The sequence below is a fragment of the Setaria italica genome, chromosome IX (genome assembly GCF_000263155.2).
Source record: "Setaria italica strain Yugu1 chromosome IX, Setaria_italica_v2.0, whole genome shotgun sequence".
NCBI classification, from domain to species: Eukaryota; Viridiplantae; Streptophyta; class Magnoliopsida; order Poales; family Poaceae; genus Setaria; species Setaria italica.
Window position 1 is genome coordinate 2,389,709 of NC_028458.1, and position 26,600 is coordinate 2,416,308.

At 44.0% G+C, this 26,600-nt stretch overlaps 5 protein-coding genes and 1 pseudogene across 5 annotated transcripts; 2 read left to right on the forward strand and 4 right to left on the reverse strand.

Annotated features, from left to right (window-relative positions):
* Positions 1-632: 632 nt before the first annotated feature.
* On the reverse strand, positions 633-2,450 carry LOC101759977 (annotated as a pseudogene).
* Positions 2,451-2,737: 287 nt separating this feature from the next.
* On the reverse strand, positions 2,738-11,024 carry LOC101760382. Its single transcript, XM_004981269.4, has 9 exons — positions 10,619-11,024; positions 9,994-10,228; positions 9,699-9,868; positions 8,679-8,821; positions 8,379-8,556; positions 7,587-8,139; positions 7,097-7,209; positions 5,276-5,519; positions 2,738-3,175 (listed from the first exon to the last, which is right to left on the reverse strand). The coding sequence occupies exons 1-9, from the start codon at positions 10,816-10,818 to the stop codon at positions 2,948-2,950; spliced, it is 2,064 nt and encodes a 687-aa protein (XP_004981326.1). The 5' UTR covers positions 10,819-11,024; the 3' UTR covers positions 2,738-2,947.
* Positions 11,025-12,733: 1,709 nt separating this feature from the next.
* LOC101760799 (RNA-binding protein Y14B) lies at positions 12,734-17,022 on the reverse strand. The gene is made up of 4 exons (XM_004981270.3): positions 16,727-17,022; positions 14,770-14,906; positions 13,370-13,512; positions 12,734-13,077 (listed from the first exon to the last, which is right to left on the reverse strand). Exons 1-4 carry the CDS (start codon positions 16,986-16,988, stop codon positions 13,011-13,013), a joined length of 609 nt encoding a protein of 202 aa, XP_004981327.1. The 5' UTR covers positions 16,989-17,022; the 3' UTR covers positions 12,734-13,010.
* A 212-nt stretch (positions 17,023-17,234) lies between these two features.
* Positions 17,235-19,747, forward strand: LOC101761203. The gene is made up of 6 exons (XM_004981272.3): positions 17,235-17,454; positions 17,701-17,795; positions 18,165-18,244; positions 18,437-18,486; positions 18,598-18,710; positions 19,245-19,747. Exons 1-6 carry the CDS (start codon positions 17,280-17,282, stop codon positions 19,608-19,610), a joined length of 879 nt encoding a protein of 292 aa, XP_004981329.1. The 5' UTR covers positions 17,235-17,279; the 3' UTR covers positions 19,611-19,747.
* A 308-nt stretch (positions 19,748-20,055) lies between these two features.
* Positions 20,056-20,943, reverse strand: LOC101779741 (glucose and ribitol dehydrogenase homolog). Its single transcript, XM_014805767.1, is given in 4 exon segments — positions 20,056-20,078; positions 20,192-20,269; positions 20,272-20,595; positions 20,934-20,943. Coding segments are annotated over 4 exon segments (435 nt in total).
* Positions 20,944-21,282: 339 nt separating this feature from the next.
* On the forward strand, positions 21,283-26,199 carry LOC101761857 (PH domain-containing protein DDB_G0287875). Its single transcript, XM_014805751.2, has 12 exons — positions 21,283-22,035; positions 22,137-22,191; positions 22,270-22,372; positions 22,510-22,627; positions 22,703-22,768; positions 22,843-22,893; positions 23,282-23,412; positions 23,902-24,514; positions 24,742-24,859; positions 24,958-25,004; positions 25,354-25,494; positions 25,614-26,199. The coding sequence occupies exons 1-12, from the start codon at positions 21,391-21,393 to the stop codon at positions 25,878-25,880; spliced, it is 2,355 nt and encodes a 784-aa protein (XP_014661237.1). The 5' UTR covers positions 21,283-21,390; the 3' UTR covers positions 25,881-26,199.
* The last annotated feature ends 401 nt before the right edge of the window (positions 26,200-26,600 follow it).

The following is a 26,600-nucleotide window of genomic DNA, read 5'->3' on the forward strand; positions in this document are numbered from 1 at the left end:
GGGAGTTGGAGTGGGCTGGTCGCCGCGCGCGCCGAGAGCCCGAGCGCGCCATCATTGTGGCCTACGGCTACGGGAGGGGAAGGTGGAATGGTGGATGCGGGCGCGGACGGCGACGGTAGGCAAGTGGAGTGTGGAGCGGGGTCGTTTCGTCGCCTGGTTGGAGGATGAACACGCGACGCGTTGCGCCGCGGGAGCATCGCCGATCGCCAGAGGCGTGTGGTGCGCGCCCGCCCGCCAGAGGCGGCCGCGTCTGCGCCGGTCTTGTCCCCGAAGCGCAAAGGGGGCTATCGGCCGCCTAGCACTTGTGTTGCTGTGCACTCCGTCCAATCGGTTCGGCCGGCGTGGTGCCGGTACCACGGCCAAGCTAAGCAGCTAGTGCCGCGCCGGCCAGTCATACGTCGAGCAATAATATGAGGATGGCAATGATTGCAGAGGCGACTCGATCGATCGCCGGCGCCAACGCCAATCATATCAGGACCCCGGCGAGCACCCACGAGAAAAAGAAAAAGAGCACGAGCGAGTTGAGCAACCAACCCTGCTGCTGCCTGCAGTGCGGGTATCGCGTCGAGACACGACGTCGAGGCTCGTCGAGACGTCAGGGATCAGATGTTCACGTGGACGGCAACGACGCAGGACAAAGAAACTAAGATGGCAAGGCGGAACACGGAAAAAGTAACAGAGCGAGCCACAGCCACAGACTGCGCAGCGCCGTGCACAGTTCGGAGCACCAGCGTAGCAGACGCGCCATCTAGAACGGAACGGGACATGCACAAGCAATTTCTCTCACCAGCAACCTGTGCCGATGGAGCCAGAGTGCGTCACACGAAGGGGGCCTGCTTGCCGTCCTGGAAGTAGGCGCCGGCGGGGAGCAGCGCCTCGGCGACCACCCGGGCGGCGCCTTCCTCGGGCGGGACCAGGCCGAAGTTGACGGTCATGTCGGTCCGGACGAAGCCGGGGTGCACGCAGTTGACGCGCAGCGCGGGGTGCCGCCGCGCCAGGACACGCGAGTAGTCGTTCAGCGCCGCCTTGGACACCGTGTACGCCGCCATCGCGCCGGCGGGCCACCCGCGCGCCGCCGCGCCGGCATCCAGGTCCCTCGCGAACGCGGCCACCACCGCGTCCACCCTCTCCTCGCTCAGCGCCTCCACGTCGTCCAGCTCCCGCCTCAGCGCCTCGTCGCCGAACAGCTGCATGCACAGATCCGATCGCGACATGCGTCGAAGTATCCAAGGAAGGGGACTCGATCTCGGTTACTACGTACCCTGAGCTGCCCGAGCTCGGAGGAGACGTTGACGACCCTGCCATCGTCGGAGGCCAGCAGCAGCGGCAGCAGCGCTCCGATCACCTGCTTCGTGCCGTGGTAGTTCGTCCTCAGGCACTCCTTCCCGGCGTCGCGGGTCTCCCGGAAGCACCATTTCAGCAACAAGTCGATCCTCTCGTAAGTATATCCACGCCACTGAACTGTCGAAAGCATCGATCAAAAGATTCAAAATTCTGTTCCATGCATTATTCTGCCAGGTCCCAGCATATGCAAATCAAAGTCACGATCTCCGATTTGTTTGTTTACCATGTCGCTCCGTCGATGTGATCTTGGAGGTACTCAAGGCCAACAACTCCGGCATTGTTTAGCTGATGACAAAAAGGATACACCGCTGGATCCATCAACAATGTCGTCGCCGGCCACGCATACCAGGATGTCCAGCTTCCCGAAACGGGTCTTAAGGAAACCGGCCAGTCGAGCGATGCTGGGAGCGTCGGTGATCTCCAGCTGGTGGAAGATGACGTTGGAGAGCCCCAGGCCTCTGAGCTTCTCGACGGCGGCCGCTCCCCTCGTCTCGTCCCTGGCCGTTCAGACGACGGTGACGCCATTGCCGGCGAGCTGCCGGCACACCTCCAGCCCGATCCCTTTGTTCCCGCCGGTCACCACGGCGATCCTGCGCCCGGAAAACAACGTCACAACGAGCAGTAAGTACAGCAGGGAAGAACGAACGAAGCCAGCATGCATGGAGATGTGTGTGCATGCATGACATGCTCAGGTACCTCGTGCTCGGGAGATTGGAGATGGAGCCCTCCATGAATGGAGCTCGAGCTGATGCTGCAGGACGGCAGAGCGAGGGAGATGCCTCGGCATATAACTGATCGGTGGCCGAGCTCGGTCGGCGTCCTCGACGGAATGAAATTGACTCGCAGCAACCGATCATTGGTGATGGCGAATTGGCGATTACTTCTCCTGGCTCGATCGTGGTGAATTGGTGATCACTCGATTGGTATGGAAAATAACGTTTTGATGGAGATCAGTTGCGCCTGCAGGTCCTCAAATTTTTGTGGCAACAGTTGATGGAACAGACAACTTGCCTTCCCTCAAGAATGGAAAGAATAGACAGCTGACCTACATGGGCACTGGGCAGCTTGTAGGCGTTTCTCCAGTGATCAATGCAGTAATTTCCCATTTCCTCCACCTCCAAAGGGTTTACTAACCTGGAGTTGTATTTGGAAGACATGAGGAAGAAAGGACTTCAGAAAAAAACATTGTTTTGCGTTTCAGTATAAATCCTACGGATCTCTGTTGGACTAGAGCTTTACGGAGCTCTACTAAACAAGCCCTTAGATATAAGCAAAACTCAGAGTAAGCTGTGCCAAGTTGGGAGCCAGAATCGTAGATAAACAAGCAACTTATCACTTGGATGGCTTAGAAAGTAATTTGAGGTCAGTTCAGATATTAGAAAAGAAAGGAACGTATGGTAAAGGTAATTTGCCGCAGTTGTAGTCCAACATATTCCAATAGAGCATTAGAGGCAGCTGGTATGAGTGGAGGTAATCCTCCTTTAAAACTGTCCTTGCTGTGAATATAGTGGTTTTTGTACAGAGTTGGCGTTGGCTGGTACATCACTCAATGCATCAGCCAACCGGGAGAGACAAGATTACATTGGATATATATACACGGATATCATCTTGTTTTCTTGTCTTCTGTCTCCTTCTCTACCACTACTGGAGCTGCAGGTATGCTGAACCACCACTCTCTCAACCTTCTGGTCCATCGCTCTGTGCTTGCTCTTCGTGGTGGTGAGTTGTTCGTGCATACCTCCAGAAACATCAGCAGCATAAGCACTCTTGTGGGCACGATGGCAAGGCTCAAGGCCATCAGTACCAATGCAAGAATAGCCCTGTCCGTCGCCTATGATATGAGGAGCAGACAATGAAACATCAAAATTGTTGCATTTGTTGTCAGAACTTGTGAATACAGGATATAACATTTGGCAGATAACTTGCAACAAGAACGAGTAACCAAAATCTGATTAAAAGCTGACATAGCAGGACCCAAGGCTCCTCATTCCCTTGAAAAGAAGGAAAAGAATGCTGCCACAGAGCTAAAAATAATTATGTCTATTCACTGCATGCCGACAGGGACTCTAATTAGTCCCCGTTGACAGTTGACACGGCAGTATAATTCGTTAGCATCCTGGACACCAAACTCCAAATAGGCAGCAGCAGCCACTAACACCAATGCACGTGAGCAGGAGGGAGGCCAAGCCACCTTGGTGGCATCGCAAGTTGCAGGGGCAGACCCTGAGACCCATGTCCCAGCAAGGGCACAGGCCCCTGTCAATATCTGTCAAGCAGAGTTAGTAGACAATTTTTACCACTAGTGCCCCATCTCAAGCTAATTATAGTCCCTCACTCATGAACAGATTCAGCAAAAACTCACATACCCTCAATAGTGTGGCCCAGGTAAGTTTTACCATTAGTGCCCCATCTCAGATTCATGAGGGTCAGGGAGAATCATTCACCTCAACATGAACACATTGCAAAAGTGGCAGTCATGAACAAATTTATGAACCCATGATCTGCAAGGATTTCAGAACATATATATGTTTGTTCTGTAATCTTTTTTTTTTCTATTTTAAAGATCCTCATTCATGTGGGGATACTCATCCCCTCTGTCATCCCCTCAAAAAAAGGGTGAAAAGAAAGATCCACATGCATACCAACCGTCACTAGGTCTAAGGGATGTGTCAATTTCTAATCTTGACAGTCAGATTCTCCTTAAGACCCCAGGAGTTTCTACTTTCAAGGTGAACTGATCAACCAAGTGAAGGTTCTTGTCTACTGTCTTGAGATGACCAAGGTTAAGCTTGTTCTTAGGGACTTGGGCAGTAGGATGACACTTTCATGTGGGTGGTTGACAGTGATCATTCCATTGGTGATTGGAACAGTTAGGTTTTCGGCCTTCAAATTAAAGTGTCGGACATTATTGTAATTTGTAACCTTTGATCTTCCACAAAAAGTGCCAGACATTGTCAGACAGGCTCCTGATGGAGGGTGGTGTCTGCTGATGGCCAAAGAAGGGAGTAAACTGATGGTGACTCCATGAAGTGCCTCCAACTGCACAAGTTTGGTGCGGCAAGTGTTCGCCATTTTGATGCTGAGTTCTTTTGTTGACAGTTGTGTTTGCTGAACCTTATGCTCTGTAACTGTGAACTGGTTAAGTTTTCTGCCAAATGTAAAACGCTAGCCAGATTTGGGTGACTGATGATGTAAAATGCTAAGCATTCTGTCCTGATGCAATGCAAAGGACAGGGGTGACATCCCTGAAATTCTAAAAAAATGTTCTTGCTTTTTTTTTAAAAAAAAAGGAAGAAAGTTCCTGAACCTTAAGAGCATCATTATCAAGCAGTCTTGCTTGATGTCTTTACTTTCTTACAACTCAAGGTAAGCTACAACATTAAAAGGGTATACCCACTGTTAACAACTTCCACATATTGGTGAGTCTGGCAAAAGGGAGTTTCTAGTCAGCCTTTCCCTTGCTTTTCGCAAGGAGGCTAAAACATTATCCCTAATATTCAATAAAGAGATTGTTATAAAGGTATCACATGACAAAGAAAAAAACAGTTTGCAATGATTTTAGCATTGGAACAGTAAATTTCACATCAAAGCATAATTGGAATTAGTTTAAAATATTCAGTGATTGCAACCAATGTGAAGAGTGTTCTAGTAAAAGTTCATTTATTTTTATATTAAATCCTCTTTGTGAACTTTGAGTAATGGGGTAATAATTCCAAGAAGCATAGCATATGACAACATAGCATGGATTACTTTTATTCTCACTCAATCCTACTGCCAATTATGGTGTGATTTGGGGTTCCATTTGCACTAACACAATGTATGCCACAATATATTCACTGTATAGAATTACAAATACCAGACAGATAAAATAAAAAATATATCTATAATGAAATAATTCCTTAAATGATGGGTAATGAGGACTAACATATACCTGGGATGGAAAAGCCAATAATAAAGCTCTTATCTTCAGAAGAACAATATTTGCATCCTGGACGAGCTCCTCGATTTTAGAGATAGCATTTTGAACAGCTAGGAGCTGCTCCATTGTGTTCATTGGAGGTGGAGATACCACCTTGACCTCAGTCATTGGCTTTCCTTGATTAGTTAATCTTGTGAGAAACATAAATGCTGCTGAAAAAAGTAGCACCATGACCATGAAATAGACTACCCATCCCCTGCGTCAGCAAAGAAACATAAAGACGTCACAAACGTGAAGAATTCTAAGGAGAATTCACCACCTGTAACAAATTTAATTAAGATGCATTATACCTGAGAAACTGAAATGTACACTTCAGATTGCATAAGCTATACTATACCTTTCGATAACAGTAAATGTATATTCATATAAAAATATATTAGTGCTCACCAGCTGACAAGTTCAGTTATTGTCAGCCAAGAACTGTTGCCAAGCTCACTTTGCAGTGATGTTTTGTTAAACGAAGTTCTGTTTTTAAGAAAAGAGTGCTAACAAAAAACTGAAACAAAATTACTTTGGCTGAGTTGTGTGTGTGTGTGGGGGGGGGGGGGGGGGGTACTAATTAAGGTGAGACAACCAACAATCTTAACCTTCTGTAGTATCCAAATTTCATTGACTTCCGGTCAGGTCCTTTTTAGTTTGTGTGCTCTGTAAGGTTTTCCTGCGTGTTCACATCCCTCGCTCTGGTCCAAGGTGAGATGATGTTTGTGTAATTGGACCTTTTTTTCAACTCTCTTAATACAAAGATACGCAGCTCTCTTGCGTGTTCGAGAAAAAAAAAATCCTTGACCTAGAATGATCAGTATCAATGGTGAACCATCCAATTCGCCAAGATGTTTTAAAATTGTATTGGGCTTAATGAAACGCACCCTTGCACTATCATTGGCTCAGTAATATTAACCAGCTACATCCTTCACATTCATCGGCTCTGGTACACATTAGGGTGCGTTTGGCAGAGCTCCCAGAGCTAATTCTCTGCTGATTCCAGCAAGAGCTCTGCCAAACAGTTTTTCAGAGAGAAGTGATTCTCTGCTGATTCTGTGAAATGATTCTCTAAAATGAATTAAGAGACTGGGAACTGAAAAAAGTAGCTTCTCCTAATTCTGTGAAGTGATTCTCCATCCTGATTTTAAGAGTTTATGCTAGAGATTCACTTTCAGTCACAGAATCACTTCTCTCAAAGAATCAGCTCCCATAGAGAATCAGAATCAAATGGAGCTCTACCAAACACACCCTTAATAAAACTATTGCACAAGTTGTCACTAATATATCTACAATCCAGGACCCAACAAATAATTGAGAAGAGTGTGCAGTGCACACGTGTATCTAAATGTTATTTCTTTCACATGACTCAAAGGTCATAAAAAATCACTGGACTATGATCAACCTAGTTCCTTTTCACCAGCCAGTATTAGTTTGCAATTCGAATAGTAATGCATCTATAATACCCACCAAAAGCCTGTCACTACAGGGGCCATATTAGAGATAAAATAATGGCTTTAATTTAATGTTGCTTCATCTGCTGGTGCCACTAATATCCTGAGTACAAACAAAAAGCGCTATCTGAACCACAGCCAGCCATTAAATCTTTAAACAACAATAGTTGCTACCAGTCACATTAGTTTACTTTGATAGTTTCATTATTGCATGAGCTCCTCACATTCCAACATTTGGTTCCCTTATTATGTAAAAAGGCCAACACAGAATTCTACTGAATCAAGCAGCACCTATAACGTAAAGTTAGCAGAAAAAATATCCATGGACAAAGTACCATACCTGATGATAATGTAAGAGAATAGAAGGCAAAACACCATGGATTTCAGAGGCTCATCCCATGATGTGAGCAGTAGCAAAATCCTCCAAAGCTCACTTACTGGGGATAGCAATTCCTAGATACAATTAGAAATTAGATAAAAGAAACACCAAAGGAAAACTTAAAATGTATCTGTCCAGACATAATTGTTCTCATTCTTTCTTCTTGATATAAAGATATGCAGCTCTCCTGTGTGTTCAAGAAAAAAAATAATTGTTCTCATTCATTTGGCAGTTGTATCTCATTCCTATCCTGCTGGGATTGTTGTATATTTGGTATTAAACAAGTATCTAATCCAGAAAAATGATACAAGTATCTAGTCGAAGACAGTATAAATTGTCACTGAACACAATGAAGTGAGAGCGCTTGAAAGGAAGAAAGTAAATGGCAACGCTACACAATCTCAAGTAAATAATTGACAGATTAAAATAATTGTTTATGTTCTGAGTTTACCTTCATTACTGCTAAGTTTGTATCAAGCCCATCAACTTTGACTCCATCAACACTGGCTTGGGCCAGTTCAACCTTCTTATAGTTGTTCATTGAGTCAATAACAGCCTTCTGCAAGGAACTAATTTCCCCAACAACCATCTCACCAACAAAAATTCTCTCACCATTATTAACTGGTGATACCACACCCAAGTTTGACAAGACTGCATGCATTCCTCTACTCGTGCCAGGTTGGTTAGTTCGATCTGAAGTTCTTGATGATATAACACTGGCTAGTGTTTCAAGTATTAAATCACCTCCAGGAACTTTGTCACATAGATTGAACATCAAAAGAGATTCATATCGATTCGGCACTGGGAAGCCTAACTGTTCAATGGCTTGTAACCGTAGAATACCAAGTACTGCCTTCAGAATTGTTTCATCTTTGTCAACTCCACTTATGTCAAACTTCCTAACAAATCTATGGGCATAAAGAACTTCTGATATAATGGCCAGCCAATAATCACGGCGGGAATGGCCAGCCAACTCTGGAAATTCTATGATCACCGGTTCTGTTCTGCATGCACAATAGCAATATACCAAAGCTGTAACTAAAGGAAAAGAACAGAACTATAGGGTAATTACAAGGATACCAACTAGCAGAAGCACATTACCAACATGTTCTATTACAACAAAGTTTCTGAATCCTATAGAGCGATGATCCGTAAATTAAAACAAACAATGAAAAGACTATTGCAAAAACACAAGATACATGTAGCTCACATGGTATTGCTTTATTATGTGTTAAGAACTTACAAGGTTGTTGATTTGTACATAACAGCTTTGTCAAAGAGACGTGAACCCCATGGACCAGTCAGCTCAGGTTTAACAACCTGCTTTACATCTTCTGCAAGTTCATAAGCTTTGGGCTTATCATAGGTAACAACCCGAAGAGCTTCAAAGTAAAGAGCATGATCTGTGAGTATCAATCTTCCTGCATCAACAAGGTCAAAACAAGTGATATGAGAATAGAGAAAGGCAAGTTCATGTTGTTTCACTTATCAGTAAATAAACATGACAGCAGCTTGATCAGCTCGATCAATGAACCACGCATACCTGGCCACGTTGAAATACCCACATGTTCAAGTACTGGTTGTGTTGTCAATGTTCCATCAACTTCCAGAATCCTTTCTCCTCTCTGAGACCGGAGGTTTGATAGGAGAGATGACTCAGATTGTGTCTTCATCTTTTTCACCGCTCTATATGAGATAAAAACATATGCTAAGTTTGGCCTTTAGACAACAAGGTACAACAGAAGATGCATGATAATGATGATGTTTTTACATTCTTCTTCACTCTATTTCCCAAAACTATAGATGCCAAACTAACTTGCAATCTGCATGAAGGATAGATTAATTAGCTCAAATTTAGCTTCATACTAAATGATGCGTTCCCTTTCCCCCAAAATCATTCTTATTTCTTGACAAATTGCCTTAATGTGTCATTTTTGCCGCTTACATGCCAAAGTCTGTTAAACAAATTTGTTTTTTTTCTAGAACTTCTCTGAACAATAAATAGACGCTTTATGTTCATAAATTTGCCGTAGCAATGCAAATGCCTTCCAGCTAGTAAGATACAAATTCCTTGCACATGATGAGGATACTAGCATTCAACTGTGACCAACTTAGCAGTACCATATTCCTACATTTCTTTAAACTGATTGACAGTCACAAGTGTAGCAACACATCAGGATCCATGAAGACCATTTTATATTGCCCTGTACAAATTAATGAAATAAAGGTTGCAGTACTCGACATGCTTAGACAGTGTAGGAAACCTAGAGTATGTCATATCTAAACTCCAGAAAACCAATCAAAACGTGAGCTCAATGAGTATGAGTTTAATAGCAATATCCAGGATTACGTGGTGTTTTGGAGTTTATTGCATTTCGATAGCTCATGAGGATTTTACAACAGTACTAATAAGCATTCTTTGCCAGGTTTGGACACAACTTTGGTATTTCAACAGAACAAAAGGTAAACAAAACTTGAACATGTTAGCAGCCAAGTATTTGAGCTATCTATTGTGTATGATTAATAACAAAAAAAAAAGGATTATAGTAGTAAAGAAAGTGACCTGTCCAATTCTGAAAGGTACTTATCATATACAGAAAATGGAAGACGGCCTCCGCTTGAACATGAAAGTACATCAAAGAGATTTGAACAAGTTACTACATCAACAATGGTTGGGATGGCAGGGGCTATTCTTGTAAAAGCTTCTAAACTAACCATGCTGTCTACCTCAACCTGCAAAGCAGAGGTATGAAATTCAATATAGTTGAGGGACTCATTATCCTTGCTATAACATAGAACTTATGAGTTATGATGGGAAAAGAAGTCTTAACTAATTCTATAACAGAACCAAGCAGTACCTTAACACTATGCTGGCTTGAAGAAGAAGGAGCATCCCAAGCTAACATCATATCAAACGATAGGCGACGAAAGTTTTTGTCAGCAAGATACCCTGCAACTTGTGAGATCTGAGCAAGTGCCATGAAGCAGCAGTACTCCAAAAAGTTTCTTGCATAGTTTCTTGGGTTCTTTACAGAATCAGATGCTTGCTTGTCAAAATTATTTTGCAGATCGACGATAGAAACATCAAGAATTCTGAAAGATAATTGGAACAAAAAGAAATCGATCAGCAACTAATGGAAGCAAAGACATTGTACTAAAAGGGGAAATGCTGGCTATAGATACCAGCTTAAATAAATATAAAGAAGAGCGTAGCTATGCTAACTAAAAAGGGAAATGTCTGAACTCTCATGATGGTTCCATGAGCAGTAGCAACAACCAATTCCATCTAAAATAACGAAGGTTGGCATTTAATGATGATCAAATTCCACATTGGAGAATCCACGGAAGCTTGCAATGCGAGATTCTCTTGAACACATTACCCAGGTAAGAAACAAATTACAGCCTAGTCCCCTAGAGCATTTCCCTTTCGTGAAACATAAGAAAGAAAGGGCGAAGCGGATCAAGCTTCGTTTTGGCCATTACCGTGAGCAGCGAGCGACGACGGAGTTGGCCTTGAAGGAGAGGCCGGCGATTGAGGGGCGCTTGCCGGAGTGAGAGCTGTCGTCGTCCTCGTCCTCCTCCTCCTCCTCGCGGCGGGGGAGGCCCCACTTGAACGACCCCTCCCGCACCAGCCCCTCGAACCCCTCCATCAGCAGATCTCGCGTCCGGCTCATCATCGCCATCCTGCAGGAAGACGGCGGATCCGGTGGCGGAGAGGTTGGCCGCAGGGCGACGGTGGTTTGCCGCTTCGATTGCGTGCGGGCCTAGAGGGATGACGGTAGCAGAGCGGGAGGCGCCGCGGAGGTCGGAGCTCAAACCCTGATCACCGTCGTCCTCATCTCTTTCGCGTGTGGGTTGTCGGGCAGAAGAATGGCTGGAACGAGATGCTCGTACGTGCGTCACCGTGACGTTCTTATCACTGACACGTGTCCCCAAATGTCACCGGCACAAATGAACTCGCTAGTTTGGAGATGAATGAAAACAACCCGAGTGGATGCAATTAGCGCGGGGAATCGGAGAAACAATGCAATTAGCGCGGGGAATCGGAGAAACAATGCAATTAGAGCGGGGAATGCAACGATCCTATCGTCACTTGAAATTGACGTGCTAGGCCAAGATAGAAGCGTATGCTTATATATTTATATCTGCTTATATAATACTTCCGTTTAGGACAAATTAGCTAGTGAGTTTGGACCGAGGTAGTATCAAATTACATTCGTCCGTATAGATAACTAATATTTTTTCCTCGTATAAAAGTTTATATGCATTTAATAATGTAAGATGGCTCTCATTAGAACTAGCAAATACACCCTTAGAATTTGGAAAAATATCGCGAGAAGGCGATCTAGAGGAGTAACTCGATGGCCAATGGAGTAAATAACATGTGGTGGGCACTGCCATATTTTCTGTCTAAAGCCATTAGTACGTCATAAGCAGGCGCTATCACATATTTCTTTTAACCATAATGCTACACAACAAATGTCCAGAATTATAAAAAAAAATCGGACGGCTCGACATATATTTCAATAGTTAATGTTGCAACTATTATTTCCGCATGTTTTCCAGTGAATATTGTAGGAAACATATTGTTCATATTGTAGCAGGAATTTTCTATCCCAGAGTCGAATGACGTAGTCATTTTTTCGCATATTTTTTAATGTTGTAACTATAGATTTTTCGATGTTGCAGATATTTTATTTTGATGTTGCAACGAAGCGTCCGATGAGAAAATTTTCATCGGACATCCGGACGCTAGCAATGCCATTTTTTTAAAAAAAACTTAAGTGGTTCAATTGTCGCTTGTTATTTTTCAATTTACATTTATTATTAAAAATATATAGTTGTTAAAGAGGTATATAAAACTAAAATCATGACTGTTTGGAGCGCTAATTTAACTATCATCTGCACGTGTTTCAAGCGGTGATGTGAAGCTAAGCCATGCAGGGAGTTTTTATCGTGGCAATGTGGTTCGGAAAACTGTCAGCATCCAAAGCACCTATTGGGCATCTCATGATCCACGGAAGCATCATAAACGTTAGTTCTTGAGCACGTCGCTTGTGTAGCACGGTAATTAGGCATAGCCAATTTCACATTTCAACAATGTCTATATTTCCACTAATTATCGATCCATTTCTTCTAGCTCTGGTCAGAGACTCAGAGATTCCTGATGTTTCTATTGCTGTTCCGCAAAACAACTTTGATACGCAAGCATCTAACTCCATAAAAGCAGCCAAGAATATGTGCAAGAAACCTTTTTTGAGCACCGTTGCTTCATGGCAGTTGCTCAGATCTCTCAGGTTCAAGTTGCAAGGTATCCTGCTGATATTTGGCACGACGTTAACTAAGGTTCCTTCTTGTTCGAACCAGCTCGTTGTTAAGGTTTAGAATTGATTATTAAACTTGGACAGGCAAAGCACATGTCTGAATATTCACTAGCACACGAAGCCCTAACTAGCCCAAGTAGCCGTGCCATGCAACGAACTGATGACAGAACAAATCGCTCAGCAGTTTAGAACGGGCATTCCTGATCGGACCTCAATTTTCTTTAGGAATGTCGTATGATACGGCTGGTTATCAAGCCACCAGAAAATGAGAGAGGATACGTTCCAAAGCACACCCAACAAACCTCCTTACCGTCGTGACACTGATCTTACACACCAGACAACCTTTGGCATGGGCGCATGGTTAAGTCAGCAGAGTCTAGCAGCCTCCCCAAGTTTCAGAGCTAAAGCTGAACAAGCTAAGCACAGATACAAGAAGCCTAACAGAGTCGAGGTTCAGGTTACAAAAGACACTTTCACATTGTTTAGCTGCTGCTCATCGCCCAAACATAACCAGTTAGAACTGACACATAACCCTAGCCACCACTCCCCACTCAATATGGCGTCAGCATCAAGGCATTAAGCCTGCGCGGTGGAGTCCTGGATCTTGGGCGTGGTGGCCTGTGAAAAACATAAGAAACTGATTAGGTCGAACCTCATAACCATAATTTATCACACTTCAAGGGAACAATGTCACCTTACACAATAGAGTAACTTCAAAAATAGCTACAAAGTAAGAAGTGTGTTCCAGAATTTGCACGCGGCACTTTCTGGGCACTATTTATGTTATGCAATACAGATACATGACCAAAAGAAAAGGCAATTCAATGCCAATGAGATAATGGAGCAAACAAAAAAACACATTAGCATAACTAACGCCATATCTTGTACTGTTTCGCAAAAAAAAAAAAACCTTGTGCTCATGGCGTTCTTTATAGGACCTCTGCTGAATGCCCAATCAACATAGACAGTCTTTGTCAACAGCTGAGTCCCATTCATTGCTCTGATCGCAGCCTGTGCTTCCTCAAAGCTTTCATATTCAATCAGCGCATATCCCTGTCACACAGCAGAATCCAGGCGAGGAGAGGAGCAAATAAAAGAAAATATGAGAAACTCAATTGGAAGTTGTTAAATGTGTTGATAATTTTTTTCTCAAAGGTAAATGTGATCTACTCCCTGCGTCCCAAATTGTAGGTCGTTTTGGATTTTCTAGGTGCATAGATGTTTGTATGCACCTAAATATAGTGGATGTCTAGATGCATACAAACATCTATGAACCTAGAAAAGCCAAAATGACCTACAATTTGAAACGGAGGGAGTATAACCTTAGCTGTGTGTGCCTCTCCGATGAGCTATTTCTCATAAAAACCACAACTACAGGCACACAGGAGTATAGCACACGCTTGTTCTCTTATTGGGCTTCCATCTAAATAAATTGTGTAAAACAAGTTGTCAAATCTGAACAGCTAAACCACTTATCATCAGTGATTCCAAATGGACATAACAATTTGCTAGGAATAAAGATGTATTAAGTAATATAGAAGCAAATCGTCACTTGCTGTCACTTGCTGTTCCAATATGTGGGGGGTTCTTGTTTGTTGTTTAACCTAGAAGAGTCTAGTGGGTGAATGGCAATTCCTTCTGATAATGAGGGAAAGCGGCTGTAATCTTGGAAGGCTAAGCAGTTATCTCAAGGGGGTAGGCTTGCACTTAGCAATACACCTATTTACTTGATATCAACGTATAAGCTCCCAAGACACTGATTCATAAGATAGATGTAATCAGTGCTAGATTATTTTGGCAAGGTGGTCACAGGAGAGGAAATATCATTTAGCGCTAGGCTTAGCTTACATGGGTTCTGTTTAAAATTTGCCAAAATGAATAAGCAAATGATTTTTCAGAAGTATGCAAGGCAATAATAGTATTTCAATCAAGCCAGATAGTGAAGTAAAATATTTCCAATGCAAAACATGTCTTCAGATCAAAGTAAAACAAGAAAAAAAGCCAACCCTGACAAGTTAACAAAGCCTAAACTTACATGGTTAAAGGATGCTAATGAACACTTAATACTTAATGAGCATTGTTTCGTATAAATATCTCGAAAGTAAAAACCAAGATCCTGAAGGACGAAGCAACATAACTTTGATTCCAATTATTATTCGACTCCGTTAAAGGTCCCTAAGAAAAACAATTCTGCTATCATGTCTAGCATTACTAATACAAATTTTATCTTTGATGTGTGTTAGATGATGGTATAGAATTTTAACAAATTGAACGAGCTTTTTAGACTCAGAGTAAAGCTACAAAATTTACCTTGGCATATCCAGTGCGGCGTTCTAGATTCAAATGCAAGTCCTTGACACGACCAAATTCACCGAAAACGTTGTGCAGATCTTCTTCTTCTGCATCTTCTTTAACTCCACAGACAAGAATTGTCCATCCTTCAATAGCTAAGAGTTAATAAAAATTCTCAATTAGAACAAGAGGTAAAGTGACAGTGAACAATAGATGCATGAGAAATGCAATGTTACTGTACTAACAAAGAGACAATGACTATAAGTATGAGGGCAGAAACCAAATGCAGCTAGTTTTGCATATAACAGAATCCTATACGACGGGACAAACATATCCTCAGTTCTTATGTTATCCATACATGTTTTGACATGTATGGGTAAACTAATATGAATTCACCAGGGACTACCTGGAAGAGTTAGCACACGAGTTCCTGGGCAGAAAAATGCTGGGATACATATACATGACATATTAGTCAATCTAAGTTTAAAGAAATGCCAAATACAAGCAGGTCAGTTGCATGGTTTTGCAAAGCACTATCTGTAGTAAACACTAAATGACATCACTAGGGAGAGCAGAAAAGCAGCACAATGCAGAAATAAAGGAAGCATGATGACATGCTATTCATGCAACTATACTGCCCCGCCTAATAATATGTACTGATGAAAACATCCCTGTTCTGAACTCGTACTGGTTACATATCACAATGAGATGTATTTGAGCTATTAAGTGCATGCTTTTGCTTCTTTTTACGAGACTAAAAGACTGTAAGAAACTAGTAACAACCACACCTTCAAGTGCCAGGTAGTATAAATGAGTAAATCTGGAAAAGAAAACTCAGTTCTTTGAACAATATCAAGCTGCATTTATAAGACACAATCCACAACAACAAACAAAGGGGGGATGCATTATTATGCCTCATGCAAGCGAATGAGACTACCCTCTCTAATAGTTCACACTTCACAGCGTAATTGCTCACTAGATTATTTCAAATTACCCCGTAGCCCTGTACTAGCCAGCTAAAACATTCCCTAGAGTGGCTGCAAAACAAGTGCTGGCATGTAAAATGTGTACATTAGTTCAGTGATCCCTAAGCATCATAGCTCAATTGCAGCATTTTTAGTGGTATTACCTAAAACATTCGAACCCTTTTAGAACATATGGAACTCCCTGTGAAACATTAATGACTGATACAAGTGATCATCAAGTTACTCGTTGCTGCAAGCTATTGTCATTGAACAAGCATTCCAGCAAACATAATGAAGTCACTCTGAATTTGCTGAATTAGCATTATTCATCAGAAGGATAGATACATCATACCACAGTTTCCCGCACTCTGACTGACAATACATGCTGCTGATTAAATTAGTTTCCATAGTACTGTAACTATTCTCTCATATTTAACCCAAAAGTCCTCCAAAATAACTATCAATTCACGATTAAACCATCAGAGGACACTGGGATGAAAACACGTGCTACACACCACCACGCCCACCAAGGCACCAAGCCTACAGAAGGATGATCTAGTATGAGCGTTTCCCTGCCCCCGAGTTGGCCATAACATTCATACTTGTGGATAACTTTTTGGGCATATAGCTCTATAAGTTTATAAGAAACCACCAACCAGGCACCTCGTGTTCAGTCGTTATGCCGAAACATCACAGTTCCCGGGAGCTAATTCCTGGAGCGGGAATTCAAAATCTTACAACTACAAAACCGGGAGCACGAAAGAAGTCGAACTGCATCATCTTCTGAACAAGCACACACGAGCGGAAAACCCTAAACCCCAACCAAAAATCACCGACCACGAGCTCTAGCAAAGCATCACTAACCTCGCCCGCAAATTTCCACAAACGAACTTCAAAGCAACATGCGAACCCCCAACAAAATTTCGCGAACTTTGAAAGCCAAAAACCCCAACCAAAAGTCGAAACCTAGAGATCATGCCCAAAAAAGTGTTAGCTCAAGGGGTTCTCACAGCGCTGCGGGCCGTATCCGTTGTCGCCTTCGTCGGTGAGGGAGTCGAAGCGGTCGCGGCTGGGGGCGAGGACGGAGGGGCTGCAGCCGGCGAAGCGCCCGCGGGTGCGCACCACGGCCGGGGAGACGATGTGGGGCACGGGGAGCGCGCGGACGGCGCGGCCGTCCTCCTCCATGGCGTCCTCGTCGTCCTGGTCGTAGTCGACGAACTCCACGTCCTCCTCCTCGTCCGCTGCCGCCGCCCGCCCCATCGCCGCCACCATGATTGGAGAGAGCGAGAGAATAGGGGAAGCGGGTGTGTAGTGGACTAGTGGGTGGCAACTGGCAACGTGAGGGTCTCTTATAATGGCGGTAATTACAAGCTAAACGTGATTAGTACAGTGATATTTCTGAAAGACCCCTTAAAAGTCCATTAATTCGAAGCAAATCATCAGATCAGGTCGGTCCTTGACTAGCCGTCGAATCGGAAACGGATGGCTCGGATGATATTTGGGAGCCGACACGGGGCTTCCTCCCTGTCCAAAGAACTTCGGAAGCGTCTCGAGTCTGACTCCATGGCGGCGTCCGCCTCTACCCCCGCCGCATCCGCCTCCTCTCCCGGTAGGGATGGCGGCGACCCACCCGCGGCGGCGGAGGTGGCGGCGAAGGCAACGGCAAACACTACTGCTTGCCCTTGCCCCATCTGCCTCGAAGCCTTCAAAGACGAGGCCTACCTCGACACCTGCTTCCGTAAGTCGTCCCCTCTCACGAAATTTTCCCTGATTCCCGGTATAAAGTCTGATTCCGTTCGATACACGCCTACTACCTGAGAATGAGCTCTAGGATTTTACCATAGACTGAAATTTAGTTGCGATTATTGGCCTCTTGCTGAAAATGAACTGCAGAAGCTGTGAAGTCGCTGTAGTTCAGATTCGGAATAATAATTTGCCCTTCGCTGTTTAAGGTCCTTTCTGAAACTCCTAGCTACTTCTGCAGATTCTTTTTGCTACAAATGTATATGCCAGTGGGTAAGGATCGTAGCGAGTAAGCATGAAGAACCTATGTCTTCTGTTAGATGCCCACTCTGCAAGGTGAGATCAATTATGCTTATCCCACCATCCGGAGTTCATTCACTTGAGTAACTGTATTGTCATCTTGAAGTGAGTACATGGACAAACAGCATGGGTCTCTAAGGGCAAAATGGTTGTGTTTGTTCAGAACTTGTTGGATGGCACACTTGGTTCAGAAACTCCTTTGTGTTTTTGTTGGATTGGAGAAACTGACAATGATCGTTATGAGTCGTGAACCATATCAACAAATTCGGGATGTGTTAGCTTCACCTTTGCTATTTGTTGCTTAAGTCTCGGTAGCCTTATTTCTTGATTGGTAGTTGGCCGACTATTGTTTGCCTGAGACATAGCCTGAAGTCCTGACAGATGTAACCTTTTGCCATTTTGCAGACTGAAAATCTATCCATCATACATGCTTTTGATGGTGAATCATTTGAGCGGTGGTACATAGATCAGGAACCTAGAAAGAGGTATCCCCTCTCTCTCCCCTTTTCTCCCCTCTAGTTGTGTACAGCTGTACTCTGGACCTCATATTCACAAGCAACCATTCACCCAGATGCTGCAATGGAGACTATTTGCATGTTATTCATCTGATTGTAAACTAAAACTTGTTCTTTCATATGTGAACAAGTGCACTAATTCCCCTTTCCCTTATGATACAGGCGTCTTTCAGATGCACACGAGTTGGTGTCACAGTTCTATAACATGACAGGTATTGTGTTAATATGCTTTTTGTTGCTTTCTGTTCACACTTTGGTCGTCTAAATCGGAATTTATGTACCTCACTTGTTATTGTAAGACTGAAGTTTGTTGAATTGAGCAGATATCACAAGCAATATTTCTGGTGTACAGCAATACTGGGAGCAACACAAATATCTCCGGAAGAAAATTTGGCTTGAAACCTGGCTGAGACGGGAAATCCAGGCCCTTACTCGGGTATGATGCTCTGACTGTTGCATATTAGCAATATAATTATCCATAGCTTGCAAGAATTATGTTTAAGTACTGGGGGTATCCTTACTAGATTCGAAAGGTGATATAATGTGAGCATCCAATGGTTCCTTTAGGGATTTTGAGTTTTCCTTGTGTTAAGTGTTCCTTCTTCCTTATATTTACAAGGTTGTGAAGTGGTATCATATTAACATTTGGACACCAGTTTTGACTCTTAAGAAATAGCTATCAGTTTTGTGTTGCCCATTTACAAATAGCTATCAGTAGCATCATATCGTTGATGCTAGTGCTTCTTTTGTTGGCTATACCACGGTTGGTTTGCACAGTGAAGAAGCAGTAGGAGCATGTTGAATTTTTCAATAATTAAGTAATGTTGAGATTGTTCCCCAGTGCTAGAGGATAGTGTTTTCTTTTTACTTTTAATAAAGGGGCATAACCATGGAGTTGCTTAATGGCGATGCATATAAATTTATGCCATGTTGATTGCCCAGTGACGTATGGTAATGTTGAGTTTTGCAGGATGAGAGTGTTGATGCCATAGTATACCACATTCATGGTGTCATCGGATCCTTCATGAAGAGGCTTGAAAAAGAACACAAGTCAAGGAGGATTTCACCAGAGACTAGGAGGGAAGAATTCAGGACATTGCTCTCTGATGCTGCTAGGCCATTCCTCCTCGGCCGAACAGAGCGATTCGTCACCGAGGTAGAGCTCTTCCTGGTTTCAAATCTCAACATGGAAGCGTACAACAAATTACGCGTTCAGAGATTCCGGGAGTCCAGTTCCCATCTAATGAGAGAGCAAGACGCACTGCCTCATGATCGGTCTCTTGAGGAGCACTACTTGTATTTTATATGTAATGATACGGATTGTGATGAGATGTAGTGATCTGCAATTTGTGTCACTAATGTCCTTGTTCCCTCGTACATCTCTTAGTCTGGTTCAATTTTGGTCTAGCCCCAATTACTAGTTTACAACTTCAGGCTGATGAAATTAATACAAAGTATGAACTAAGCTGAACATGAGAGCATAACAGTTGGGAACTTCAAGTTCCGAATTTGCTGTGTAAAAAATCTTAATGCAGACCTCTCGATTTGAAACTGTTGAATTGAAACTCGAAAACATTAGAATTCAAAAACATTACATGGTACATATATTACACTCTCAGAATAACACTACTTGGTACATCATGCTACCAGCCTATTACACTTTAAACCATCGCACATTTATTCATTACAAAACTACACCACACATACGCAAGTGCATGTGAAACCTGCAGCAGCCCTGGCAGCCTTCACCTCTGAAACTGAAAGTACCGACTGTTTAGTCTTTACCCATTCACAACCTCACCGCCTACAAGTAACAAAATGAGACGGATCAGTTCCACAAGCTAATATTGCACACAGGGTATTTACTGTAAGATCGTATGATAGACTAATAGCATATGGATCATGCCATGGACGTACCATTGGGGTGCATGACCTGGCCGGTGATGTACGAGGCATCGTCGGACGCGAGGAAGACGTAGCAGGGCGCGATCTCGACGGCTGCGCGGCGCGCCCCATGGGCACCTTCGTCCCGAACGCGGCCACGACGTCCGGCGCATTCGCCGCCGGTATCAGCGGCGTCCAGACGGGCCCCGGCGCGACCCCATCGACGCGGACGCCGCTGCCCGCGAGCTGCAGCGCGAGCGCCCTCGTGAACGCCACCACCGCGCCCTTGGTGGCGCAGTAGCCCAGGAACCCCGGCTTCCCGCGGGCTCCATAAGATGCTGCTTGCCCGGCTGCGACGCCTGACTCTGGGGTGGGAAAGCTTGCCTCGACTCCGAGGAAGCCATGGCGGCGAGAGGACCGATCAGTTCTGTCGATTTCTATGCGCGCATGTCCGGATACAGGGGTGTTTTGTTTCAGGGTGTTAAAGTTGAACAATGGTCACGTCGGATATTTCGATGCTAATTAAAAATAAGATTAATTACAAAACTAATTGTGAGTGTAATTTGCGAGACGAATCTATTAAGTTAATTAGTCTATGTTTTGACAATGTAATGTTACAGTAACCATTTGCTAATGCTGGATTAATTAGATTTAATAGATTCGTCTTGCGAATTAGCATATGGTTCTGCAATTAGTTTTATAATTAGGTTCCGAACATCGGACATGACACCCTCGTATCAAACACCCCGTAATCAAGAGCTGAAGGCGCTAGAACCAGCCGTCATGCACAGATACGCGCGTGGCAAGTGGGGAGGACCTCAGGAACCGAGTGGCAGCCACATTGCAGCACACGGATCAGGGTCCGGCCTGGCCGCTTGCAGTTGCGCGTATCGTGCGTGTTGTGCTCGGCATTGCGTACGCTACGGAATTGGAAAGTTTGGCTCCAAGCCCGTGCCTTAAACACATTTCAGCATTCTTCGTTGTCAAAAAAGCCCAACCGGCCCGCAATCTCAGAAGCCGGCCCAGCACCACCGGCGGGGGAATCGGAAAGAGGGAAAACGGGCGCGAAACCTGGCAAATCTCGAACCTGTTCCCGCTCCTTCTCTCGGCTCCCCCTCTCTTCTCCCCATCTGAAATCCACCGATCCAGACTCCCCCTCGGATCCTCCCCGCTCCCCCCACCCACCAGATCACAGATCCCGCCGGCAAGAGGAGAGGCCGAGACGCGGCGCCATGGACACGGAGCCATTCGACGAGGCGGAGCTCCTCGCCCTCCCCGCGTCCCCCGCCGCTTCCCCGCCTCGCCGCCTCAAGCGGCTCAAGAAATCCTCCTCCCAAACCACCGCCACCACTAGCACCACCGTCGCTACCACTACCAGCCCTCCTACCGGCTCCCCGCCTCCGCCCTCGCCACCGCAGCAACAGGCGTCTCCAGGCGGGGAAACCCTAGCTCCGAGCCCGTCCTCGCCCCCGAACCCTTCCCCCCGGCCGCCGACGCCGCCAGATGCGAATGCGCCGACCCCGCTGCCCCATTCCTCTCCTGCTCCCGTCTCCTCGCCGCTGCCGCCGACCGACAGCCCCGATAACGACGAGGAGGATGACGGGCTCGACCCGCTGTTCTCGGAGACCGTCGGCGCCGGGGGGTGGGACCCGCTCGGCGCGCCGGCGGAAGGGGAGGACGGGGACGAGGAGGAGCTGCTGGGAGGCGGGCTCATCGAGGAGCTGCGAAGGGAGAATTCCGTGAAGAAGCGGCTCGACATGGACGAAGCCGAGAGGGGAATGGCTGCAGGGGCGGAGGCCAAGGGGAAGAGGAGCAAGAGGAAGAGGCAGGAGGAGGCGCCCAAGGAGTCGGCACGGGAGAAGAAACGCTCTGAAAAGGTAACCATTACATTCTTCCCTGTTTTCTGGATCCTTACTTTATGTAGTTGATGAATTGCTAGCCAATTTTGTTGATGGGTGGTGTGGGCTCGTCCGTGCAGGAGAGGAGGGCGCAGCTTGATTCGATCCACGCCGAGTCGCAGAGGTTGCTGCGAGGTATACATGTCAACCGCTCATGTCAATAGAATTTAGATGTTGAGATTTGATCTTTGTTCTCACGTTTGTTCACTGTAGAAACCAGGAGTGCATCATTTAGGCCAATCGTGCAGCCAGTTTGCAAGCCCATCTCATCGCTCCTAGAGAAGATCCGCCTTCGTAAGCTGGAGATTCTAAAGAAGTAAGTAATTTAGTTGTTTTCGTGTGGTTTTCAGGAATTTCAATTATAAGTCGTAAGGATTTTATCCCAACCCTCTATCCCATATGTGCCTTCAGGGATAATTGATGATCTTTGCTTTTCATTACTCTGGATTTCAGATCAAGCACTACTACTGAAGATAATGATGCTGCTTCGGAGCCAGCCATTGATTCTGCTGTGCGTTTGGATGTGCCCCAGGTTAAAGAAGTGACAAGAGATGATAAGGATTTGAGGATTGTGAGTCTTCGCTAAGGCAGTTTGATTTGATTATTATGTAGTGTCCATGAAAATAAATTGGCGCTATAATTGCAGGATGGTGTTGAGGAACTTGGAACAAATGGCCATGAGCTGGATCAGTGTGGTGTTGCTGAGGATGAGGTGAGCATTGCTTTCTCTTAATTTGCTTGCAGTTTGGTGCCCATATGTTACTGATGCAGCGGTCTGGCTTGCAGGATGATTTGAATTGTAAGGAGAAAGATCTTCATACCAAAGCTTCAGATGAGGTAGGAGATCCATCCCCCCCCCCCCCCCAAAAAAAAAAAAACACACACACACACACACACACAAAATACAATTCTGTTGCACTTTGCCCCTTTGCAGCAGCTATTTTGTCACATAGCATAGCAGCTGGACTCTTCAGCTATAAGCAGCACTTCTATTTTATTTTGCTACGCCAAGCAATTATAATCGCGCTTGTGGTAAAAAAATGGTACTCAGTAAAGTTGTGCTGCTGTAAATTGTAAGGATCTAAAATGTTACAATTTCCATGGTTGACAAGTCTTGCTGAATAGAATAATGATTTCTAAACACACTATACATACACAATTACAAGTGTTGACATAGTTATCTGTAGCGAATTGCTTGATTAACTATAGATTGCTTGTTTACCAGGAAGCTTCTGATAGATCGCAAGAGAATCATGAGGAGAATACTCAGTCAAGTGAGAAACATAATGATTCAGTAGATCAGACTCAACTGCCCCCTTCTTCAAGCCCTGCTAAGAAGAGTACAGATGATGAATCGTAAGTGCACCACCTTTCTTGTATAATTTTGCCTCCCACCATCCATTCTCAATTTTTCACAGGCATTGTAGTTATTGGATGTCTTGTCTGCTGCAGCAGATCCCATTGTTTTTCTTCCCTAGCCTTGCATTGATTTTTCATGGTTGGCAGGGGGAACGAAAAGTCCGCACCTGAGTGACCTGAGTGATTTTCATTGATAGGAAACAGGGTCGTTGGCATCCCTGTTAGGGGCATTGAATTTGAGTTGTTAAATAAAAGCATTATGCTAACTTTACCAATTGTGTTTTGCCAACGCAAACCAATTTTGAGGCCTTTTTAGCTCCATCAATTAAACATGGATTGACTTCTTAATGCACTTCGGAATTTCAATGAAAATTTATATAATTATACAGAGAATCGATGCATATCATTAACTTTTTAGCTCCATTCCTGCTCTATGTATGGTCATGCATATACAATATTGATGTTGTCATACATTTTATGCCACAGTTCATCAGAAGATGAAGAAGAAGAAGATAATAATAAAGAGAATATAGAACCGAGCACTCAAGATAATGATGTAAATACTCGTGAACACCTCCAACGAGCTATTGGAGGAGACTCATGTCCAGATAATGCCATCCTGAAAGATTTTCTAGATGACGAAGCTGAGGAAGAGGATGATAGTGATAATGACATGATGAGATTTAAGGATGATGATGAGGATGATGGAAGTGATGAAAATGAAGTTTTTAATGATCTGATAGCAGCTGGCTATGAAGAAAAAGAAGTAGATCATGATAAGCGTAATGAACTCCACCAAAAGTGGCTTCAGCAACAGGATGCTGCTGAAACAAATAATGTTATGCAAAGGCTGAAGTTTGGCCATCAGGAGCAGAAATCAGTGCACGAAGATGAAGATGAAGATATAGAAGACTCTGAGAACGAATCGGAAAAGGAAATGTCATACGATTTGACTCCGGCAAATGTTGTGCGGCAGAATTCTGAAAAGGCAAAACAAATGATTGCAAAGATGTTTGCAGATGATAATGATACTTATGATCACTCTGATGATGAAGAGATAGAGGAATATTTGGCCCGTCAACGTATTTCAAAGCGAGAAGTAAGTGCTAAGCATCAATAATTTGAATGATTCATCCATGTACATGTCATTATACCACTCTTGATGGCTTCCTAGATATGGGTATACTCATACTAAATGCCTGATATATGCTTGATAGCCAATATTGCTAGTTCTTTCCTTGCCATGCAAATAGTACTGAACTATTTGTTCATTTTAAGTACTAATAAGTAATTTGAGAATGACTGAATGACACATTTTTCACACAGGTTGATAATAATACATTCATATCTCCGCTGGAAGATGACAGCTCAAGGGAAGTATTTGGTCTAATAAAGAAGCTCAATATCGCTCCTCAGCCAGAGAGGAGAGGGAAACAATCAACATGTATGGATACCGTTCTGAGCTCATCTCTGTCTCCTAATTGATTTTTTCAACAAGCATCCTAATTGATTTACTAACAATTGTTCCTATTATTTCTCCAGCAAATCACGAATTGCTTATGACTGGAAAGAACAGCAGTGCTTCAAAGGTTAGTGGTTATACCTGTCCATCGTTATACTTGTTACAGATGAATGCTTAGTAATCGGCGTTCCTAATGTGCAATGCTCTTTCCTGTGGCAACTTACTGAGCATGAACTCCTGTAACTGCTAGCATTGAAAGGACAAATTTGGACTTGAATAATCTTTGATTTCCTTTTGTGTTTGCAACTTTAGGTTCTCTGTTGAGTATTACTGTATGGCTGCTCGTAATGTTTCCATACTGCAACAATGCCATGTCAACTTTAGCATGATCTTGTGTTGCGTCTATTATCCAAGATTTTGCATAGTTTCTTTGTCATATTTAACCATCAAATGGCATCACTGTGTATTCCTTGCAGTCATCTTTCCTTGGCCGAACTGCCAGTGGTTCAATGGTGTCTTCTTATAGATCAGTTCATAGATCTTATGTATTTGGCCGTGATGACAGCAACAGTAGTACCAGGAGCTGCATGTCTACTTCAGAGAGTTTTTCAGATATGGTAAGTTTCATGAGAAACTTGAGTCTGCTATGTCCATGAGTTTGAATCTGCTTTGAAACATGGTGTTCGTTTCTTATTTTCTAGAAAATTCTGATGTGATTATTCTTTCCATCCTATAGGATCAGACCAATTCAAGCCAACCTAAGAAGGCAAAGTTTAGCAGTTCACAGCAGAAGCCAGTGGGGCCACGAGCAAATTCAAAGAGTGATACGAATTCAGGTGTTTCCTTATTTGAGATCCTGCGCAGGACTTCTTCAGTTACTTCTGATAGACAAGAGCTTAGCAGTCAGGAAAGCTGTAGTACGATCACAGAAAGTCAAGCTGTGCATCAGTTTTCAGCATTCAAATTATCAAGGAGGTTTTCTAGGGTGGGAGCAAGAAACTGACAGCCTCCTTCCCCAGCTAAAACTTGCGGCCATCCTCAATCAGAAAAAAGAATATACTTTCCAGCGTGCTTCCTTGTTTCCTGTTGCAGTTTTTGAATTGCTAATCATGTGTTTCATTAGTATGTGCTGGGGAATGTACATTGGATTTTCTGTAACGCTTAAAGATGGGTGTCATGTTTCCTTATTCTCAGTCCTTTGGCTCTTCAAACGGATGGTGTCAGTCTGTTGCCAAGTGTATGGATTTGGGAGTTGGGACTCAACAGTTGTTGTAGCTTATGATCATAAAAGGAAAGATTTTGTACGTGGAGACTTGCCAAAATTATCAGGAACACTTGCAAAGTTCAAACCCACTATCAGGAACACTGTTTTCTCTAAGAAATGGTACCAGGAACCTTTTTTTTTTTTACTCAGGAGCATCACCAGAAACACTGCTCGTGCCTGTATGCTCTATTCTGCCACGGTAATTCCTCAATTGGGCCTTGGTCGGGGCCTGAAGCCTGTGAATTCCGCTACCTGCGCGACAAATAAAGACAAGTTTATGCTTGAAGAAAAAGGATGAATTTGTCGCAGAGACGGCCAGTAGGGAACGATGGGCTAGGCCTCCTTAACAATCTGGGCTGTACTTTTCTCTACGATTGATTTCCGCGGGCTTTTAGGTCCAGTACTGTGAGGAAACTTTCTAAGGGCCCAAATGAAAACCGCCTGCGCCTATCTTGTGTG

Coding starts and splice junctions, on each gene's coding strand:
- LOC101760382 (XM_004981269.4), bottom strand. CDS start 10,818: ATGGCGATGATGAGCCGGACGCGAGATCTGCTGATGGAGGGGTTCGAG. Junction 9,869..9,993: donor CAAGCCAGCATAGTGTTAAG/GTACTGCTTGGT, acceptor TCTGCTTTGCAG/GTTGAGGTAGACAGCATGGT. Junction 3,176..5,275: donor TATTGGCTTTTCCATCCCAG/GTATATGTTAGT, acceptor CTCATATCATAG/GCGACGGACAGGGCTATTCT.
- LOC101760799 (XM_004981270.3), bottom strand. CDS start 16,988: ATGGTGGCGGCGATGGGGCGGGCGGCGGCAGCGGACGAGGAGGAGGAC. Junction 14,907..16,726: donor CGGATACGGCCCGCAGCGCT/GTGAGAACCCCT, acceptor ATTAACTCTTAG/CTATTGAAGGATGGACAATT. Junction 13,078..13,369: donor AAGAACGCCATGAGCACAAG/GTTTTTTTTTTT, acceptor TGTTTTTCACAG/GCCACCACGCCCAAGATCCA.
- LOC101761203 (XM_004981272.3), top strand. CDS start 17,280: ATGGCGGCGTCCGCCTCTACCCCCGCCGCATCCGCCTCCTCTCCCGGT. Junction 17,796..18,164: donor TTAGATGCCCACTCTGCAAG/GTGAGATCAATT, acceptor GCCATTTTGCAG/ACTGAAAATCTATCCATCAT. Junction 18,711..19,244: donor AAATCCAGGCCCTTACTCGG/GTATGATGCTCT, acceptor TGAGTTTTGCAG/GATGAGAGTGTTGATGCCAT.
- LOC101761857 (XM_014805751.2), top strand. CDS start 21,391: ATGGACACGGAGCCATTCGACGAGGCGGAGCTCCTCGCCCTCCCCGCG. Junction 22,036..22,136: donor AGAAGAAACGCTCTGAAAAG/GTAACCATTACA, acceptor TCGTCCGTGCAG/GAGAGGAGGGCGCAGCTTGA. Junction 24,515..24,741: donor AACGTATTTCAAAGCGAGAA/GTAAGTGCTAAG, acceptor TTTTTCACACAG/GTTGATAATAATACATTCAT.